General features: G+C 38.2%; 1 protein-coding gene across 1 annotated transcript in view; it reads left to right on the top strand.

The window, feature by feature from the left end:
- Positions 1 to 6,701, top strand: part of LAS1L (LAS1 like, ribosome biogenesis factor) — a 51,364-nt gene extending 44,663 nt beyond the window's left edge. The window contains exon 13 of the mRNA XM_024197325.3: positions 5,836 to 6,701. Coding sequence (XP_024053093.2) covers positions 5,836 to 5,926 — 91 coding nt within the window. The 3' untranslated portion in view covers positions 5,927 to 6,701. The remainder of the gene's footprint in view (positions 1 to 5,835) is intronic.
- Positions 6,702 to 12,543: the final 5,842 nt, after the last annotated feature.

Below are 12,543 nucleotides of genomic sequence, written 5' to 3'. Positions count from 1 at the left end.
CTCAGCCATAGTCTAATAGATGTTGCTGTCCGGAGATGCTTCCAGAAAGCCTTCATTTTTTCTTAGTGTCATACTATTATTCATAATTATACATCCTTAGTTTTTATATTCTGTATATTTGTAGGCAATTTTAGGGCAGTATAAAAGAGTCAAAGAGTTAAATAGTTTTGTGAGTCGATAGGGTCTTCTTTAAATGCTATTTATGTGCTATGCATTGCACAAGATACACAAGACAATTCCAGCCTGAAACAGCTTACAGTTTAAAAGATAGACACAAGTCTGGACCTCTGGGAATCCTATAGGATGGATGAAGTTGGAATTTTTATATGAACTCCTGGTAGGCATTGCAAAAGAAGTGAGTCAGTCTTTATGAAGGATTTAAATGAGAAGCTGGTGACTATGTGAACAGGTATCGTGGGAGGGTATTTCTTCATATCGTATGTTTTGGCACAGACAGGAGTGGGAAAAGATGACAAACTGTGTGTCAGAACTGGCATTGTTGATGAAGGTGAGGGATAGGGGAAGATGAGGTGAGCACTGAGATGAAAGTCAGGGCAAAGTTGTGGTAGGGCCTGGAAGAGCAAAGACAAGAACTTTAAACTTGACGTGCTATGCAAGGAGGCAGCAGATTCTAAGAGGAGGAGGATGTGGTCAGATCAACAGGACAAGGTGATTTAGCTTCTTTTCATATATTAGGGACAAAATTAGGCAGTCTGTTGCCATCTGGATAGTTAATTCCATAGGCGCTGTGCAGTCAGCATGGCAGACTGTGGGCCATCTTTGGACCCAAAATGTACTATAATGTTTAAGCAACCTGATGAAATTACACCAGTTCCCCCACATCATTTCCACAATGTGCATCCTTGTTCAGCACTCTCTATCCTGAGTTCCAGCACAGTTGTGATGTAGAAATACACATGGCATACACTTTATGTACTATTATTACAGATTGAATGAGGGACTTTTGCATGCACCAAGGGGCTTTGCCAAGTGGGAAAACTCACTGACATAGCTGAAGGATCAGACTTAACAACCCAATTCCTAGAAGTGTACTTCTAGGAATTGGGTTGTTAAGTCTGATCCTTCAGCTATGTCAGTGAGTGCAAAGTGTGGCTCTCCTGTTGGAGAGGACTTTACCTGCTCATGACAAGAACATGGGCAGTGGCTCACAGCTCAGGTGAGTGCCATAAATACATGCACAGAGACATCGGAGTAGGTACTGGAACCAGTGCTTTTAGCTTTGCCTTCTTGAGGTTTTTAACCTAATACTGTGCTGCATTCTTTCCTGAGAACTAAGGCCAGTGGTACCTTTCCTTTTCCACGTCAGGAAATCCTCTTTGGCCTGTGTTTACTATTCATCATCTCAAAATGCAGTGGAGCTGTGAAGCTGGGGTTTAAAAGTTTAATTTGGGGAAAGGTAAAGAGGGGGAATCATGTAACAGAAACGCACCCTGTACCGCAGCCGGAATGGTCAGGAATGTGTCAGTGCACAAGTAGCTAATACATCGCATATTACTCTTGGGGGGGTAGCTCCTGCAGCAGGAAGAGCAGTATTAACACTGGCTTGGAAAGCAGCACTGGGTTGTTTGAAGGCTTTTGAATCACCTTGCATTTATATTTCAGCTATTGAAGAGTGCATAGTTATGCCTATCTGTCAGTAATTCCACACATACCTGAGTTCTGGCTGGCTTGGTTGGGCTCCATGCTTTTTGGTAAATAGCTCCCACTCAATCTCTGATAAAACTTGGGAGCTCAGAGCTGCACCTTGCCCTCCCTTCCAACCCCCCAGAAGTTCTGCTGACTTCCTAAAGCTGCAAATAGGCAACATTGGATCTGTGCCACTTGAGGTTTCGAAGAAACAAAAAACCTTAGAAATAAGAATATAAAGTCTTGTCTTCACTGATTTTTGCCTTCAGTTCAAGGGGTGGAAGTGTTGAATGTTCCAGAGCTTTTTCCTCCATGAGGTTTCCGGTGTCTGGTTAAAACTCTTGTCCTTTTTTTTTTTTTTTTTTTAAATCATCCCGTTTTTACTCAATCTGACTAACAAACACACTTGCCCTCTTAGTTTCTGAGATTAGTCTTTTGTGAAGCCATTTGCACTAGTTCTCCAGGGATCCAGAGTTCTCCATCAGACATAGTAGACAGGCCTGTTGTTTCAGAAACAAAACACCTGCATCTTAGAGAAGCAAGATTGTTCCAAAAGAGTCAAGTCCTGATGAACAGTTAAATAAATCTTGAGGTTTTACCACAGTAGCACAAAGGTGGTTGTCTGTGGAAATATAATATCAGGAAAAGGTCTGTGAAAATGAACTAGCCGCAGGGCAGTATTTATCATGTAGATAGTGTTTTCTCCTTGATTCCCAAGTCGCAATGCTCTGCTCAACAGTTGGCCCAGTTTCATACTTTATGAATGGCAGCTAATCTGGTAAAAAGAACAGCAGTACTTGTGGCACCTTAGAGACTAACAAATTTATTAGAGCATAAGCTTTCGTGGGCTACAACCCACTTCTTCGGATGCATATAGAGTGAAACTGGTGTTATGAAATTGCTCTGGGCAAACATCCTGACGTATATTTTTGAGTCGAGTATCAGTGTCTGGCCACAGAATTTTTCATTGTACTGGGGATGAAAGCACGTCAATTACGTTCTTAGTCAGGAGGTGTGTATGTCATCGGGGAGGAGAGGTGAGCCAGGTCTGTCACCATGCTAAATAATGGTAGTTTTCCATTACTAGGAAAGCAAATCTATTATCCTGCCTTGGTCACTGAATTCTCCTTTTGTGTGATATAGCTGTGATCCATCTGTGTGGCTTTTGTTTGCTAAGACATTTTGCATTGTGGTCTGACAGGCACTTAAAGGCTGAACGAGGATGTTTGTACGGGTGGTGTTGCTGCTCAGAGCTTCCTGAAATAAACCAAAATATTCCTATTCTAGCCAAACACCTGCTTGCTGATGATCAGGTGGAAAGAGCTATTGGTATTGAGTCATTAAGAGTAAAAGCACCTAAGTCCCATTTTCAAGTCACTTTGACTTTGGCCTGGACTTAAAGTTTCACCCTGAAATCCTATTTCCAAAAGTGACTTAAGATCCTAAGACACTTAGCCCCTTTTGAAAATCTTACCATGAGTTCCTCTCGTTTCCAATGCAGGATTATGCTCTTTAGTGGGTCTTCTAGTTTATAACTAGCCTGGTTTTCAAAGTGTGTGTTCAAATGCTTGCTCTCTGGAGTCCCAGTTTCTTTTCTTTTCTTTTTTTTCCCCTTTAATAAAAGGTAGTTTAGTTATGGTGCTGATGGTCTTGGAATATGAACTAATTTCATATTAACCTAAGTCATGTAAAACATACTCAGATATTCGGCTGAGGGGCACCTGAAATCAATTATACAAGGCCATTGCAGTACTCATTGCCTAGATTATTACAATGAAAATTTTTCACTTAGATGGTTGCAATCCCAGATAAGTCTGCACTGATAGCAGTTACAACATGGAACTGTTTGTTTTCACCCGTACATATTAGCACAGCTTGAAATGCCTTCATTAAACCATTCTACACTAGCATGACTGGCACCCTAAAACACATTTGCTTGTTATTGTGACTCCGAGGCTACAGTGCCATGTTCAGGATGTAAGCCTAATGTGGGTAGCATACCTTTGCCCTCCCTACCCACAGGTATTTTAGTTTTTAACTTCATTTTCTGTGACCGGGATTTCAATAGGAAAATCTCCCTCTGCAAGTATCTGTAAAGCTAAACTCCTCTGTGCTCGTAGGGAACTGAATGTCCTGTTCAAACCTCTCCTCTCTTAAAATGGACTAACCAGTGCACAAGAAGCCATGAAGATGGGTGTGTTGGGAATTGTTTTCTGTTGAAATTAACCCTGAGTCTGAAGTCTTTTGTGGGCGTCATCCTTGTGCACCCATCTCTGTCTTTGTAAAAAGTGTATGACAAATCATTGCTCTATATTGTGATTTGTAGCCAACTTTTTTTTTTTTTTTTTTACTTACAAATATAGATTTGCTACTGGCCACTAACTCCACAATCTCAGGCAGGCGAGGGCAGATTACCAGATGGTGTGTCCCAGCTCAAAGCTGCAAGGGGGGAGGGGATAAATTAAGAATTACTGTAGGCCCTAAAGGAAGAGTTTTACCTGCCTTCCAACTCAGTGGATGCCTCTGGCTACTGGTGTTTTAGGAATGGTGCTGCTGAGTTTTGAATCCCTTCCCATTTCCTCAGGTAGGGACTGCTCTTTGCACATAGGCAGGCAGAGCCTTTGGTTCTCCCTCCTCTCTGTTACTCTTATCACTGCTTTCTCCACACTTGCCTGGGAGCAGGGAGAAATAGCTGTGCTGGCAATAAGATAGCCAGAAGGGATCTGTCTGTGGGTGGCTGGGCATAGCTGCTAGCAGGGCACAGCCTTGAAGATCATGTCAAAAGGTAGTTTTGACATTTCAGAAATAGGATTCATTTTTAATAGTCTTGATTAATCACTAGATTTCAGTGCCCTTGAGTGATGAGTCAGCAGGTAAGAGACACTGCAGTCTGTACCTAAACCCAGGGTTTACATCAAATAGTGTCAGTAGAGAACATACACTTACTGTGGAGGATGCTGGGTTGTAGCTGAAATTTGATCTGTCCTCGAGCATGAAGAGAAGAAAAACAGAAAAACTTGAAATTGACAGCACGGATTTCCCTCTGCTCTCACAGCTCCAGAGTGCAGGTTTCAGGTGAATCCCTTAGACACTTAACTGTTAAATTTAACCGTGGTTCACATCTTCTCAACTCCAGGAGCATGAATAAGAGCTGTAAAACTTACTGTTTGAAAGTCTTCTAACAACCCGGTGGTGTCTTGACTAGTTTCAACCACACATGTGTCTTGCAGAATAGCATGGTTTACCTGTGTTCCCCAGTCGTTCTCCCTGGGATTCGGAAACACTGTTAAAACGTCCCCATAGAGGATAATTTGTGCAGTGGAAAGGGTTATTTTTACCGATTGTGAGGGAGCGAGCCACCTTCTATGTTTGGAAATGGCCCAGAATACTGTGGCCCAAACAATAAATTCCTTCAACAAAACGCTAAGTATACTCTGGTTTCTAGAAGTGATTTGTATGGTGGTAGGAGCCCTACTTATGGATAAGGACTGCACTAGGCTAGGCACAAGAGACTCTCCTATGATCTAAGCAATGGGAGTCATTGGCTGAGCCAGGAATGCCATCTATATCTCCCGACTCCCAGGGCTGCACCTTTATTTCAAAACCACCCTTCCCATTATACTGGTTTAGCATCCTGCTAACAGGGGGGAGTTCCTGACGTTATTCATGATCTGTGGCCCTTCTTGCCGAGCAGGGTGGTCACAACCTCAACAAGGACCTCAGAAATAGAAAATGGCTGATACAGCAAGGCTGTGAGACTTGTGCCTACTTGTATTGTGCATACCAGGTATCGCCTGGCATAGGCAAGTCTCAAGTTGACTGCTGAATTAGCATGTTGCCTGATATATCAGTGTTCCTGATTCCAAAGAGAAGTTCAGCTGAAATATTATTGCACAGGTAATTCTGCACCCATTTGCATCTTTCACATTAGCAGCTGTTATATTAACCTGTAGAGGGGAAAGGCAGCTTCATAGTTGATCCTGAATATTGACTGAGGACATTCCAGCCACTGCAGCTCGAGTTAAAAATGAGCCAAGAGGGTGGTGCCAAAGGGCACACACCACAAGCCCTTTTTCGCCTGCTCTCATTGGCAACGTTAAAAATGCTTTTCAAAGTGATTTTTCTTCACTTTAGCTCTTACACAAATCACTGGGGCTTTTAAATTGCTCTTTTTCTTTCTTTCTGCAGCAGTCCTGAATTGAATGGAGCTGTGATGGAAGGATTATTGTGGACCCAGAATGACCTCCATAGAATAAAAAGTGGCCTTCAGCTCTTCTAAGCAGCCAGTTTTAGACAAGATAAGTGGCACAAAGAGATATCAGGGGGATATTAAAATAGTCCATCATGCAAAAAATTCCTGGGGGAAATATAAGTGTATATGACTATTTTATAACTTGATTTGTGCTTGAGGTCATTTGTCTAGTAACTCTAGTCTATTTAACAACAAAAGTTAATTTCTACCTCTTTTTAACTGAGCTATGTGAAATATAGTTTTAGGGTTAACATACATTGGAATCCTTCACTGTTTCTTAAACTTTTTGTATTTAATAAAATATTCCCCAGTTAAAAGTGAACCCTCTTCCTGGATCTTGGCTTCCCTTTTGTGTTCAATTGTTCTTGAAAAAGATACTTGATTTCTAATAGATCACTATTGACTTCTTTCTTTTTCAGTGAAGCGCATGGTCTGGTTCCCTCTCATGATTTAATCATGTACATGGCTGGATTTCTCTTGTCAGGAAAGATAGCGTCTTAATTTTTAAAAGTGGTTAGATGTAAAAGGATAACCCAGTTGTCCCTGTTCGATCAGATGTTGCTTATATGGTAGACTTACACACTACTGTGTTTAAAAGGAAAGTCAGTTTGCATAAAAATCCCAGAACTGTCCTTTGACCTCACCGTTAATGTCTTGGAACAAGATTCGGGAACAGTTCCAAGAGAACCAGCTATCTCCAGGCTGGGCTGAGGGCTTTGATCAATGACCTGACTTTAATTAAGGTTTCTGCTCCTTACACATCGGAACATTTAGCAAATTAAGTAATAAAGGCCCTGATGCTGCAAGGATTCACAGATCCAATTCCAGGATTGAGGTCCTAGTATGTAAAGGGAAATATTAAAATCCATCAGTGTAGTAGAATGGTGGGAAATTTTAGCGCACACCATCGTCAAGGTGCAACAGACTAGAATTTTTTTCTGGAAAAGAATACAAGGCAGCAGCTAACAGGCTTTTTGAAGGAGGGATTGTTTTAAACAAACTGCTGCAAATGAAAAAACAGGGAATGAAGCCACACAAAAAAGCAGAGTCAGGAGTGGGTTGTAGGGAAAAAATAAGGGACAGAGATACCAATTTTTTAAAAAGTGACTGACTGTGATTACCCAGCTGAACAGACCTGCCTTTCAAAGGGTAAGTGCTCAGACTTTCTGGAAAGCAGGTCCCATTATGGCATCTTCAGTTGAGCACTCAAAATAATTACTTCTGAAATTCTTGGCCAGACTGGGATTAAAGGTAACAAGGGCTCTTACAAATGAGAAAGTACAGATAAACAGCAAGGCCCGTATTTTTAAAGGTATTTAGGCATTGTTCCATTCAGCATTGCAAGGCCTACCACCTAAATACCATTAAAATTATGTGCCTAAGTCCAGTAATACAGAAGGATACGTTAGTAGTAACTTGTTCAAACTTCTTAACTTTGATAAATTTGGAAGACCTTGTAGAAAGTGACTGAAAGCAATTAAGAGAGTACTTAAAATTTTTGAACATAACCAGCGAACTCAGAAGACAGATAACAAGGGAGTAAGCCACCAATTATCATATCTGATAGTTTTGGGGGTTTTATCAAAGCAAATGTAGCAGTTTAGAAAGGAAGGAAGTGTGATCTTGGCAAATACTATCTCATACATCTAGCGTCTGATTCCTTTATCTTCTAGATGTTCTGTTATTTTATTAGAAACATGTGCATCAAGTATTGTGAATTTAAATCTTGCCAAGCAAACCTGGTTGCTTTCTTTACTAGAAGTAAAACTGGACTAGGTGAAGGGAACATGGTAGATATGTTTTCCTATCCCACATAAGATTTCCTGAGACAGTTTTCAATGCACAGGAATGACCCTATCTGAAAGACCACGACCAAAGAGAAGTTATGGACAGCCATGAGTAGGTGAAGGGAGGTACCTGATTAAATTGTCACAGGGATAAATATTGGGTCCAGGCATGCAGTGTGAATTGTGGATTCTTGGGGGAGGACGCACGCCATTGAACTGTTACTCCCTTTGTCTTTGGCCAACCCACTTTCTGATAGCTTCTGCATTCCTCCACCTGCATAAGAGGGATTAAAGGCCTGAGGCTCCCCTTCAAACAGAGGTTGGGGAGCCAGGGACAGTACATCTGAATGAATTGTCCCTGGCTCCCAATGTCAGAATTTGAATCCAGCAACTATTAGTAGTATATTAATTAATGGAACTAATTAGTAAAGCTGGTAAGATAACTTTTTGGCTTTGAATACAGATCAGCATGACACATTGTACTGGGAAGAATTGTGTACTGACACATTGTGTACTGACTTGGTTATTGTGGTACCTACATTTATTAACATGCCCTGAGGTGTCATTATACCATTCTAAACAGATTAATGTGGCATGAGACCATTTTATGGAAGCACATCTTAGGGAGATAGCAAAACTGATTTCAAATGACCTATATTATTGGGGCATGTTAATTTAGGTTTCCATTTACAGATTGACCTGGAAAAGCAATTAAAGAAAACCCTAAGAATTTTTCAAAGGGTAGGTGTAAGGTACTGATGATGTACCACTGAAATGTCCATAGAAAATAAATAAGTCTACAAATCAGTTTCTGTGCAGAATCAGCATGGTATAAAACTTTTTTTTTTCTTTCAAATTTAGCATAGGTTTCTTTCCTAACGTCTCACTCTTGTTCGTCTAGATTTAAAGGCTTCTTACGTAATGTGAGCATTTCCATTTCTTGACTGTTTAATTTTTTTTTTTTTAAAATGTTCCAGCCTCAGGTAAGCCTCTACCCACAAGAACTCTGGTTCATGTTATCAGTAAGTATGGTTTCTTTTTTTAATTAAAAAGAATAGGCATCTTGAAAAAAAATTAGAAAGATCTGTTTCTATAGCTTACATTTCATCTGAAGGGATAAGATTATTTAAAAAGCTAGATAAAACTATTTGGGTCACTTGTATATTTGGATAGAGAGAGAGCTGGTTTCTCTTAAAGATAAACTGAAATTTCTTTAAAAAAGGTAATTACACTATAAGAACCCAAATCATGCATAGAAAGCATTCGTTTTTTAAAAAAGTTCCCTCCTTTATTCATCCATCATGCTTTGAGTTCAGTTTCTCTTTAACAATCAACATTTTTCAGCTTCCTAGATAATGTGTTTTACCTTGAAATGCAAAACCCCTCACTTTGGCCCTGATCGATGGTGCACTTAAGCATTTGAGTAACTTTTACACACATGAATAGTCCTTTTAGCTAAATGGGAGGACTTGTTACTCGTGCTTCTGTGCTTGCAGGATCTTGGCAAATGTCAGTATGTAAAAAGGCTCAGGTTTAATCTCGTAATCCTAAACAAATTTAGAATGAAATTTGGACACATCACAGTGCTTTTCATACTCCAAGTTACCTAAAGAAATTTATAAAATAATGAACTAGAAACAGGTAGTGCAGGGACTTTCATAAGTTTATTGAATAAGTAAATCCATATATAAGTGTTCTGATCATATTTAATAGTTGTGCAAACCCGTTACACATACTGGGGGGAGAGAACAAGTAATATTTTACAATCAACCTAAAAAGTCTCCCATGTTTGCCTCATAATACCACTAACAAACCTTTAAATACATTCAAACAAGTTTTATAGGGATTTTGCACAGTACATCACTAACCACCACCACATGCATGTTCTAAATAAAACAGGCCAAAGTGACAGATTATGCTTCTTCCTCAGAGGCTAACCAAATAGTGTAACAGGGAAAGCATACTGTGATTTCTATGTGATAGTGAACTTACATTCTTTAGCTTGAAATATTGTGGTGGGATTTTTACATATAATACATATACACACAGCAATCTTTCAGCAACAAGAAGCCCTATGCAAGAGAGATGCTCTGTCATTTAAAAAAAAAAAAAAAGCTGTCAACTCAACATTTACTGTTGAAGCGTATAATGGTGAAACATTTAATGGTCTTAACAACACTATGAACTTACCACTCCCCATTCAAGTAATCAATTGATAGTTCAAAACAGGTTAATACTTAAGAATTCCTCAGAACAGCATCTATCTGAAATTACTGTTTGTTTTTTTTTGCTTCTTTTGAACAGTGCTGTTCTCACATGCTGCTGTGGAATAAGACTGGGCTCACAGTATGGCCCTGATGGAGTTTTCTTAGGTGGTGGTAAGGAAACTGAACCATATACATGCCATCTTCCAAATGTTTTGTTATGGTAAAATTCTTAAAAGTGGGTAATATGGGAAAATTTCTTCATTCACACCTTGATCATTCTGATTTTTTTAGTCATTAAAAATCACTCCAAAAGGCAAAAATTCACATTTTCAGAGGCAAACTGGCTTTAAAAAAATAAAATAAAATAAAGTACTTTGGTGATAAGTTCTTTAGTCAGTCTGCTTTACAATTTGTTCTTATCAACCATACACATTCTTTGCATTTTAAAAACAGTTAAATTAATCAGAACTTTACAGAAAGCTAAAAATACGGCCATGCTAGTGAATGCATTACATGCAGCATCAGATAGAGCATTGCACACTTAGTACAGTGATTTACGAAGACCATGTACTGGTTTAACGTCCATTTTCACTCTTTTTGTCATTGAGACTTACATTATATTTGGGTCAACCAAAAAACCCAAAGAGATTTTATAAAATTTTACAACAATTAAACAGTAACGTTTAATTCTACAAATGGATAAAGCAAACTACTGTAGCTCAATAGTACACCAACAGGACTAATAGTAGTCAAATAATCTATATACACAAGCTCATACAATACTAAATACCATGTGATATTTACAAAAACATTAAGTAGCTTCAGGTAACATTCCAGAAATACATTTAGTTTATTCCAAATCATTACTCAGTTGCCTAATAAACTGAAGGTAATGTAATCTTCAGTGACAAACTACATAAAAGTAAGATAACTGGGGAACATGAAGACCAGCAAGCTAGGGAGCCCTGGGATGAAAACCTGGCCCTACTGACTTGAATAGGTCAGGATTTCACCCAATTTTATTTTTTGCTGTTCTTTATCTAGGACTATGTTAATCCTTGGAGGGTTTTTTTTTTCCCTTTTTAAATATATACTCTGGAATTGTTCTATTATACAAATTTAAAAGTGTATTTAAATATTGTGCTCTCAAAAAGAGCATTTATACAAACTCATATTTACAATAAGACACTAATGATCGTGTGTTTCTTGAGATCAACTCTTGTGTTTGAAGAACTCTAAGCTTAAGTGCTGAAGGTTAATGAACGTTAGTGTTTTGAATTGTCATTTGAAGATATCTTAAAACGTATGTGGATCGTTGAATGCTCTAAATTGAATTAGCTGATCAAGAGACACTAAACCATGTTTATAAATTATTACTTTTAAGAGGAATAACTTAAAGCAAAAATTCTGCAGACCATTTCTACAAGACTTCATCATTTTTTTCCATATTTCTATACAATGTAAACATTCTTGGCTCATCTTAGAAAAAATGCCTTCAAAGAAGTGCCTTAGAGAAAGGGTTTGCTGGATTTATACTAGGATTCTACTCTCTCTCTTTCCTAATAAATACAAGACCCTGAAGAAGACTGAATTTACTATCAGGTTAAAGTCAGTGAAAGAGTTAAAATGACACGTTATCTCCATAAACCATCCAAAACCTTATGCAGTAACCTCTGCTCAGTATTACAAATAAAGTATGCTGAGAGACACCTCTATCAAACCATCTTGCAAGAGTCTGTATAGGTGGGGAGAAGGAAAACATTTTTCTACATACACATTTAATTCCATGCAAGATGGAAAGTGTGAGTACACAAAACCTCATTTAAAAACTAAACCATACATGTATAATTAACCTGTTAAGCAGGGTCTACAGCAGTTACATTGTTACAGTTCTATTTATAAACACGTGCAGATGATTCATTAACACTGACATTTTTTACATAAAATTCCATTGCAAGAATGTATTTGTTTAATAAATAGACTAAAGATAACTTATGTAATATAATGCTTTTAAGTGTACACACAATATCTGTGCACACTGTAATAAAGTGGATTTGAAAAGTTGTCCTTGTTTGTCTATAAACTACAAGTGCCCATTTTAAATAAAAAGATTCATAATTACCCATGGGCTACTTCCCTGTGACACACAGTGTCACAAACATGGTGAAAATGCAATATTGAAGTTAATCTAGAGATGGTTTTTGTACAGTTTTTTTTATACAATCAAGAAAAAGAGAGATACAATTTGTATCAACAAACAAAAGGTCATTTCTGGTTATTTGAGGCATTACTCTCAGCTGCTTTTACCATAAAAGAGAAGAGAATATGAAGTAATTGGAAGTTAAAAAATATAAAATGCTAGTTAAGATATGCTTTGAAAGTTGGTCAAGAGTAAAAATATTTTTTTATAGTTATTTGCTAACTTTTTGAAGATTAGTTCATTTTTATTAACAGCAATGATCTGCAACTAATTAAAACAATTATTTTTAATACTCCAGGTATGAAGAAAATAATCTTCAAGTTAATGCAATTTGAACACATAATGATATGGCCATGACAAAATATGTAAGTAGTCTGAGAGGTACCTGTGTGGACACTAAATATTTATCATGTGTGAAATGATGTGAACAGCCAACATACTAATACATTT

The sequence above is a fragment of the Terrapene carolina genome, unplaced genomic scaffold, assembly GCF_002925995.2.
Source record: "Terrapene carolina triunguis isolate 2854851 unplaced genomic scaffold, T_m_triunguis-2.0 Scaffold131, whole genome shotgun sequence".
Taxonomy (NCBI): domain Eukaryota; kingdom Metazoa; phylum Chordata; order Testudines; family Emydidae; genus Terrapene; species Terrapene triunguis.
This window is presented reverse-complemented; position numbering and strand designations above follow the sequence as displayed.